This window comes from Mytilus edulis, chromosome 4 (genome assembly GCF_963676685.1).
Source record: "Mytilus edulis chromosome 4, xbMytEdul2.2, whole genome shotgun sequence".
NCBI classification, from domain to species: domain Eukaryota; kingdom Metazoa; phylum Mollusca; class Bivalvia; order Mytilida; family Mytilidae; genus Mytilus; species Mytilus edulis.
Genome location: NC_092347.1, coordinates 39,872,513 through 39,882,010, shown reverse-complemented (window position 1 = coordinate 39,882,010; position 9,498 = coordinate 39,872,513). Strand labels below are relative to the sequence as shown.

General features: G+C 37.4%; 3 protein-coding genes across 3 annotated transcripts; all 3 read left to right on the top strand.

Annotated features, from left to right (window-relative positions):
* The first annotated feature begins 2,681 nt into the window (after positions 1-2,681).
* LOC139519683 (uncharacterized) lies at positions 2,682-5,084 on the top strand. The gene is made up of 2 exons (XM_071311897.1): positions 2,682-2,726; positions 3,264-5,084. The coding sequence occupies exon 2, from the start codon at positions 3,372-3,374 to the stop codon at positions 4,521-4,523; it is 1,152 nt and encodes a 383-aa protein (XP_071167998.1). The 5' UTR covers positions 2,682-2,726; positions 3,264-3,371; the 3' UTR covers positions 4,524-5,084.
* On the top strand, positions 4,611-8,041 carry LOC139521371 (uncharacterized). The gene is made up of 2 exons (XM_071314850.1): positions 4,611-4,982; positions 5,192-8,041. Exons 1-2 carry the CDS (start codon positions 4,611-4,613, stop codon positions 8,039-8,041), a joined length of 3,222 nt encoding a protein of 1,073 aa, XP_071170951.1.
* Positions 8,042-8,145: 104 nt separating this feature from the next.
* Positions 8,146-8,913, top strand: LOC139521370 (uncharacterized). The gene has a single exon (XM_071314849.1). It carries the CDS (start codon positions 8,146-8,148, stop codon positions 8,911-8,913), a length of 768 nt encoding a protein of 255 aa, XP_071170950.1.
* The last annotated feature ends 585 nt before the right edge of the window (positions 8,914-9,498 follow it).

Genomic DNA, 9,498 nt, shown 5'->3' with positions numbered 1-9,498 from the left:
AAATTACAAAAAAAATGGACTCCGAGCAAAACCAAAAACGGAAAGTCCGTGATCAAATTGCAGTATCAAAATCTCAAACAAATCAAACGAATGGATAACAACTGTTATATTCCTGACTTGATAGAAAATATCGAATTTATATACGTAATCCTTGATTTCACCGACGGCAGAGAACCTTAATTACTCCATGTAGTAATAATCGGTAAACTGATAATCAAGTTTTGAAATATAACGAGAATGCTTACCTACTACAGTTGACATATATCCAATCAATTAAATACACAAGTCATCAGGAATGAGGATTCAAAAGCATTTTTAATTAAACTATTTTTTCAACTTAACTGTTATCATTTAAACTATAAACCAGGTTTTATCAACCAATTTCTTCATATTGAAATGCCTGTCCCAAGTCAGGAATACGACAGTTGTTTTCCACATTCGTTAAATGTGATGAAGCTTTTGATTTTGCGATCTGTTAAAGGAGATTCCGTTAGAACTTTTCATGGAGTACGGTGTTTTGTTATTTTAATTTTATCGATAGCTGGACCATTTATTTTAGATTTAAGACTTGCTTAATGTTATAAAATGCTGCAAATGTGTGGTAGTTGGCTTCACGTGTAACTTGAATGAGTTGTTTTAACAACTTTAATAAGAAAAATAATTGTTTTGAAGTTAGTACTTCACACTCGTTGAATATCTACTGTTTTAATATAGTTTTACGTTTTAACTTTAATAATACAAGACATACATTATAACTTGATACGCCAGATGTGCACTACTTGAAATTCAGACTTGGCAGTGATACTCATACGAAAACAGTTAGAAGTTCAAATCAAGTACGAAATTCATTAGTATTTGAAATCCAATAGCTGTTCCAAATACAGATTAGGCAATATGTACCTTGGACAAAGCCAGAATGTATTTACATTTCAACATTTTATAACAGTAAATTTAGAGAAAACATAACCCATCATAAAACAAATGTGTCGAATACTACATGTTCCCATCAGGGACGATATGTCGGATCAACGAACAGTAGTTTAGAAGCTCATTTAAGATACATGTAGGCATGTAATTCTGACGCCAGGTCGAACTCGTCTACATCAAACACAATGGTGAAGCTCACACCATAACAGTTGGACGGCTAAATTAAAACAAAGATGCAGATCATCAAAAACCACCAGCTCTGAAAATGTTTCCGCATACCACTCAGGTAATCTATAAAAACTGTTGTGTTTAAAAAAAAATAACATTTTATAACAGTAAATTTAAAAAAAAAAAGATACACTTTTTCACTTGGAACTCCTAATTAGAACAATCAAAAAGATCAAGCCTTAACAAAGTTTGGTTAATTGGGATTATATATGGTAAAAGCAGAATCTAACAACATAAATGATGAAATGAAAATATAGCATTCATAACTTATGACTTTTACGTTTGTCAGCCAAATGTTGAAACAAAATCTCTTTAATACTGCAAGTTCATACTGCAATTACCTGTCTATTATGACGCAAGACTATTCAAATTATTATCAGCCACCAGGAAATACCATAGGTATTTACTATTTTGTTTGCAATAGCCAGTAACTGTGTGATTGGATAGGACAGCAATGCACTAATGCCAGAAAAAAAGTCTTTGAACTAAGGATTTTCTTTCTAGCCATAGATTACCTTAGCCGTACAACCTTTTGGAATTTTTGGATCCTCAATGCTCTTCAACTTTGTAATTGATTGGCTTTATAAATATTTTGATATGAGCGTCACTGATGATTTTTGTGTAGACGAAACGCGCATCTGGCGCACTAAATTATAATCCTGGTACCGTTGATAACTATTTGAATAACCTGGCGACATCCAGATACAACACTGAAGCGTTCCGGTTTATATAACGTTATACAATAAACTAAATTATTTGAAATGTTCATTTAAAGAAATATTGCGTTTAATTCGAAACAGGAAACGGTTTTAATCCAACATACATATTCAGTATTTTGACGTTTAACTAGAAAACATTGTCGCTTTGATACTATATAGCTATTTATGCTAATTTGTTGATATTGATCGCATTAATTCGTGGAAATGCAGTGATTTTTCGTATTATGGATATCAGTCTTATCCAATATGGATACAAGTATAACATGGTTAGCTGCATGGATGAAAATGTCTATTGCAAAGAAGTTTCCCTAAGATAACGATAGCGTCATGTGTTTTAGAAATACTACATCGTAAAATATATGGCGATGTCTTTTATATATAATTAGAAGTTATTCCAATAGTTTTCAAAGAGTAATATTATAATGCTTAAACAAACTTACTGTATTTTACTTGTTATTAATTATTAATTGTTATAACAACACCTATTGTATTTTGTTAGTATGCGAAGGTTGAAAATATATTAATCAATGTTGGCATAGGTTGAAGACACCAATTATCCAATGGCTAGACATCACAAATTGCGAGACAGATAATCGAATATGCTTGTTACATAACACTGTTACGAAAAAAGTATATAGCAAGGGAAGCCGACAATTTGTATATAGTAATTAATTCATGCAAGTTTTAATGTTCGTTTTTCTTAAATAACATGTTTGTACTGTTTTGGTAAAGTGCCGAATTGACCATGTCGTCCTTTTTGTATCATTTCACTCCCCAGTCTCTTTTATCCCTCGATATTTGTCAAATCTGAAGCACGTTGTTTTTCTATTTGAAGTTTAATCCACCACTAGAGTAAGTTTACCTTTTATATTTGTGCTCATTTTTTATATCGTTGTGCGTATTGTTGAACTATACATTTTATGCAAACTCATTTTTGATTATTGGTGCTCATTTACGCACGACATGAAAAAATATTGCCGCTGTGAATTTACAGTACTGTTTGTATTTTTTATGTATGCATTTGCCCTTTAAATTCCATTCTGTATTTGTCAATCCCACATATTAGGATTTATTTTTGTGTTTTATCGATGTAAACAAGGGTCACGCTCGAATTTTCTAGAACTACAGTACCGCACAGTTTTAACGTGTAAATTTTTCATCGTGCACGATATGTAAACTACAGTCATTGACATATGCAACCTGTCATTTTTATTGCATATATAGATACTTACGTGTAACCTTTTTCTGATAAATTGATGTTGTTTTTCGAAGTGTAGTGTACAAGAGTTACTTGTATCGAACTATGGAACCATTTTCTTTGTGAATGTACTACTTTTTGACATTTATTGACTCAATAGTATGCTTATGTTTGTTATTTTGTATTTTCAGTTTTTTACCCTCTCCGGAGGTCTATACCAATAAACAGTTGAACTCTCAACGACTTATCAGTACAGTAAAAAATCTAGATCAAAGAGATGAACCCAAGATAGATTCAACATGTCACACTCAGAATCCGTTTCTGACAGAGAGCTCAGATCTTTGAGAACACTAACATCAGATGGAGACCATCTTTTCGAACAATCTAATGAAAGACATCACTATATCCTCAGAACTATAAAACGAGATATAGGCGCTATTTTATTAGACGTTGAAGATAACCCAGTGGTGGACCTGTCCACAGCGTCAACATACAGAGAGGAACTTCTGAAACTGTCAGAAAAGTATGAGAAAGAAGCTAACAGATATTTTGATTACTTAAAATCATATAGGACAAGAGAAAGTGAAAGTGAGCATGCATCATTTAAAGTGTCATTCTATGCTTTAAAGGCTAAGATATCAGTTGTCAAACAACATCTAAGTGAATTGCTACCTAGAAGATCAATAGAAAATAGTGAACGAACTCATAAAAGTCGTAGCTCCCAACATAGTTCTCGTCATACTGTGTCAACAAGACACTCATCACTAAGTGCTCAATCAGAGATTCTTAAACAAACAGTGAAACTTGAAACCGCTAAGACACGACTTAAATATGCTAAAGAGGAGGCGGAGTTGTTGCACCGCGAAGCTACACTCAAAGCAGAGAAAAATGTCCTCGCTATGAAGCGAGACGTTGACGAAGCTGAGTCGGGATTACAAGCTGTTAAGAAGGCATTGGATTTCGATCTTAAAGACTATGGTGAAAGTTACGAACCACCAAGGATCGCTGATCCAGTAGTTCAACATGCCAATGAAAACAAAATGTCTGAAAGAAAGTACCGTAGTGCTAACATACCAGATACACGTAACATTACAGAACAACGTACAGCAGAATTTGTGGAGCAACAGCGCTCACACCACTCCTTACATTTGAGCAAAGATAACCTTGAAGTGAACAATGTAAATATTCCTATTCATTCTTTAGAACCATTGAATCCTACAGCACAACCTTTCGTTCCAACTCAGAGGAACGAAGCACATGAATTGGCCAAGTTCATGGTGAAGAAAGATTTAATCACATCTAGGCTCATATCATTTGATGACCAGCCGTCACATTACTCATCTTGGAAAATTAGTTTTCAACACATAATGACTGAGTTAGATACAAATCCATTGGAACAGTTGGACCTTCTTATAAAGTATTTGGGACCGAGCTCAAAACAGCACGCTTAGAACATTAGATGTGCTAATGCTCATAATCCGGCTACTGCAGTGCGTCTTATATGGGAACGCTTAGATTCTAGGTTCGGTAGTCCAGAGATGATAGAATCGTCACTTCACTCACGTATAGTTAACTTTCCCAAACTCTCGAACAATAACCGAATAGAACTCTACGAGTTAGCGGACTTAGCCGCTGAGATCGAGTCAATCCGCAAAGATGAAAAGTTTGCCACCACATTCGCTTACTTTGATTCGTCTCTAGGCGTGAATCGTTTTGTAACTAGATTACCTTACAGTATTCAAGAAAAATGGACAACTACTGCCAATGGTTATAAGTCAAGAAACTTTGGAGCATATCCTCCATTTTCTTCCTTTGTGCCATTTTTGCAAAACATTGCTAAAGTGCGTAATGACCCTGGATTTTTATATGACAATCAAGACACCAAACCATCCACATCTAAACACACAAGAGTACAAAACCGAAATCGAAGTCCTGCGAAAGTTTCAAGCATTAAAACAGACATTGGACACAGTGTTAATAAACCACCTAATAGTACTAGTATTCAAAAGTCAAAAGAGGATTTGTAACTAACCATACGCTCAACTCGTGCCGCGGTTTTCGTACTAAACCACTGTCAGAGAGACTTGATTTAATTAAGCAAAAAGGTTTGTGTTTCAAGTGTTGCGGACCTAAGAGACATTTCCGTGACAAATGTAAAGAGGATGTCAAATGCAGTGTTTGTGGTTCTCGTGACCATCCGTCAGCCTTACATGTAGATATTACAGCGAAACCCGAGAAAAAGCACGAGGAGGAGAATTCTAAGGAACAAGTAAGCAGCAAATGTACCAAAATATGTGATTCGATACACAATACAAGTAAATCATGTGCTAAGATAGTACTCGCCAAAGTATATCACTCCGAGAGACCAGATCATTTCAAAACTGTTTACTGCGTGATCGACGACCAAAGCAACAGGACTTTAGCAACGTCAGATTTCTTCAACTTCTTCGGCGAAAATGACACTGAAACAGAATATGAACTTGCTTCTTGTGCAGGAAGGTTCATTACGAGTGGAAGACGAGCTTCCGGATACATGTTAGCGTCACTTGACGGATCATCTTATCTTAACGTACCTGAAATTATCGAATGTAATGACATTCCAAACAACCGGGAAGAAATACCGTCATCTGTTGTAGCTTCAAGTTATCCACACATGATGGACATAGCAAGTTGTATTCCTGACATTGACAATCAGTCTGAAATACAGATGTTAATAGGCCGTGACCTAATTAGAGCACACCATGTTATTGAACATCGTATAGGAGTCGACGAGGTACCGTACGCACAACATTTGCCCTTAGGATGGGTTATAGTAGGGAATGTATGCCTAGGAAGACAAAATGTTGTAAATGTAAACAAAACTGTAATTTTGAACAATGGACGACCTACATTATTGTCCCCGTGTGATAGCCACATGTCAGTGAAATTAGACCCAATCTTCAACAAGACTCAACTAGACGAAACGGAAGGCACGTCAATAGAGGATCAAACCTTTTTAAACATTATGTCATCAGGATTCTTCAAACAAGATGATGGACACTGGATCGCGCCACTACCATTTAAACCCAACAGACCTTCTTTAGAAAACAACAAACAAATTGCAGAGCGTAGAGCTAAATCTTTCGACATGAACTTACGTTGCAACTCCGTAAAGCGCACACATGTGTTAGAATTTATGCAGAAACTGTTAGACCGAGAACATGCCCAGATAACACCCAAACTATCGCCAGGTACTGAGTGCTGGTACCTGCCTATGTTCGCAGTGTATCATCCAAGGAAACCAGAAAGTGTAAGAGTAGTTTTCGACTCTTCAGCAAAACATCATGGACTATCTTTGAACGACGTCTTGTTGAAAGGTCCAGATATTTATAACAGCCTACTTGGAATTTTACTCCGTTTTAGGAAAGAGGCTTATGCCGTAACCGTTGATATCGAACAGATGTTCCATAACTTCAGAGTCATCGATGAACATAGACGTTTCTTGCGCTTCCTGTGGCACAAGGACAACGATTTTGATAAACCGCTAACTGAATATCAGATGTTAGTACACGTCTTCGGCAACAGTCCATCCCCAGCAGTGGCTACGTATGGTCTGAGACGAACTGTCCAACACGCTGAACTTGATGTGAAAGAGTTTGTTAGCAACGACTTCTACGTAGACGATGGTCTTACCTCGTGCGCAACGCCAGAGGGAGTTATTGATCTTGTTCAAAGAACTAAACAAACTTTATATGACAATGGCAGACTTAGGTTGCATAAAGTTGCATCTAACAGCAGGTTAGTGCTCGAAGCATTTCATTCAGATGACCTTGCCAAAAATCTGAAGGACCTTGACCTTGGATCGGCAGATCTTCCGATGCAGAGGAGCTTAGGTCTCTCATGGAACACAGAACTGGACGAGTTCACCTTTAGAGTATCTTCTGACATCAAGCCATTTACACGCCGCGGAGTTCTGTCAACAATTAACAGTCTGTATGACCCAGTTGGCTTTGCTGCACCAGTGATAATAAGAGGCAAATTACTCATGCGCCAGATGCTCTCATCTTCATCTACTTCTGATTGGGACGATCCACTTCCAGAACTTCTAAATCAACAATGGGAATCTTGGGTACAATCATTGAGCGAACTTGAAAATTTTCGTATATCTAGAAAGTACAATGGACCTTCATTTGTCAATAGTGTTAAACGAGAAATTCACATATTCTCAGACGCTTCTAAAGATGCAATAGCAGCTGTCGCATATATCAAACTTTATAGCGCAAATACTGTTAACACTAGCTTTCTTTTCGGAAAAGCCAAAGTTGCCCCGTCTCATGGACACACAATTCCACGTCTGGAACTGTGCGCTGCAGTCTTAGCAGCAGAGCTATCTGACATTATTCGAGATCAATTAGATATCGACCCAGATGATTTTTATTATTATACAGACAGTCGTGTAGTACTTGGATATCTGACAAACGAAACAAGACGCTTCTACATATATGTTGGTAACAGGGTAAGCCGAATTCGTTCTTCATGTCAACCTACTCAGTGGTCTCATGTGTCTACCAATGACAACCCAGCTGATTTAGCTACTAGGTCCATCAGCACGAAAGATCTTCCAGAGAGTCTTTGGATAAAGGGCCCTAACTTGCTCTCGATTAATGACAAACATGATGAACACGATCATTTATTAGTAGATCCCGAAAATGACAAAGAAATACGTCCATCAGTTAGCTGTAAGAAAACAGATCTCAAAATCGAAGACAATAAAACGTTATTAGGATGTAGTAGATTCGACAAGTTTTCTAAATGGACACGTCTTGTAAGAAGCATCGTCTTTATAAAATCAGCCATTCGTAGGAAACTGCACCAAGAAGGAGTTACCTCAACTGATCTGCTAAGAGACTCTGTAAATTTAATACTACGCTCAGTTCAACAGGATGTTTTCTCCGACGAGATTAAGTTGCTTCAAGAAGGAAAAATGTAACTTCAAGAAGCCAGTTGGCTCAACTATCACCTATACTAGGCTCAGATGGACTCGTTAGAGTAGGAGGAAGGCTCAAACACGCTACTGTAAATGATTCATTAGACATGTCCCACCATCCTGTGATCCTTCCAAAGAACCACCATGTTTCGTTACTTGTTATTCATCATTTTCATGAAAGTATACACCATCAAGGTAGACATTTGACCGAAGGTGCAATCCGTGCCGGTGGCTATTGGATTATTAGTGCGAAACGTTCTATTTCAACTCTCATCAACAAGTGCATAATTTGTAAGAAGCTCAGAGGAAAACTTGAATGGCAGCAAATGTCCGATCTCCCAACAGATCGACTTAGCCCTTGTCCTCCGTTTTCTTATGTCGGCGTGGACACATTCGGTCCATGGTCCGTCGTATTTCGCAAAACTAGAGGAGGCTCAGCTAATCAGAAACGTTGGGCGTTACTGTTTACATGCATGACCACACGCGCTGTGCATATCGAAGTGATAGAAGACATGTCAACCTCGTCTTTCATCAACGCTATGAGACGCGTAATTGCAGTTAGAGGTCCTATCATCCAATTTCGTTCTGATCGAGGAACTAATTTCATTGGAGCAACATCAGAGCTCAATATTGACCCTGAATTTGTCGAAAAAGGACCAATCAAGGAATTCTTACTGAAATCCGGAACTACCTGGATATTTAATCCACCTTACGCACATCATATGGGTGGCTCATGGGAGAGACTTATTGGTGTTTCTCGTCGGATACTCGACAGCTTGTTATTGGAAAACAAAAGTAAGACAATTACACACGAAGTGCTTGTTACACTAATGGCTGAAGTTATGGCCATCATAAACAATACCAGTTTCAACTGATCCAGAGTGTCCCAGTATTTTGAGTCCGTCGTCACTGCTTACGATGAAAACTTCACAAGACGTGAAACCGTTTCCTTTATTCGGTCCAAAGGATATGTTGAAATCTCAATGGAAATGTGCACAAGGATTAGCAGAAGAGTTTTGGCGTAGATGGAAATCCGAATATCTTCATGAACTTCAGATTCGTACAAAGTGGCAAACTGACCGTCGTAATCTACAAGTTGGTGACTTAATTCTCATGAAAGATCAGGATACGCCACGTAATTCATGGCCCGTAGGACTGGTGGACAGGATATTTCCAAGCTCGGACGGCAAAATTCGAAAAGTGGAAGTCGCCATCGTCAAAGACGGAAAGCGCACAACTTATACCAGACCAATTACCGAATTGGTAACTCTCCTTGAAGTGGACTAACTATAATACACGTAGTGACATTGTGTTTTATTCTGACAATCAAATTTGATACATACACAATTATAATAACATTGTAAGGGACACAAATGTTAATTTTTCATATGACATTATCCTTTTATTTTTAAAATGTAGTGATTTCCTATGAAATCAGAGGAGGAGTGTACTGTTTTGGT

Bases quoted from the DNA above. Each gene is read 5' to 3' on its own strand.
- LOC139519683 (XM_071311897.1), top strand. From the start codon at position 3,372: ATGTCACACTCAGAATCCGTTTCTGACAGAGAGCTCAGATCTTTGAGA.
- LOC139521371 (XM_071314850.1), top strand. From the start codon at position 4,611: ATGATAGAATCGTCACTTCACTCACGTATAGTTAACTTTCCCAAACTC. The intron at 4,983-5,191 runs GTACAAAACCGA...TTGTGTTTCAAG, and splicing joins CCACATCTAAACACACAAGA to TGTTGCGGACCTAAGAGACA.
- LOC139521370 (XM_071314849.1), top strand. From the start codon at position 8,146: ATGTCCCACCATCCTGTGATCCTTCCAAAGAACCACCATGTTTCGTTA.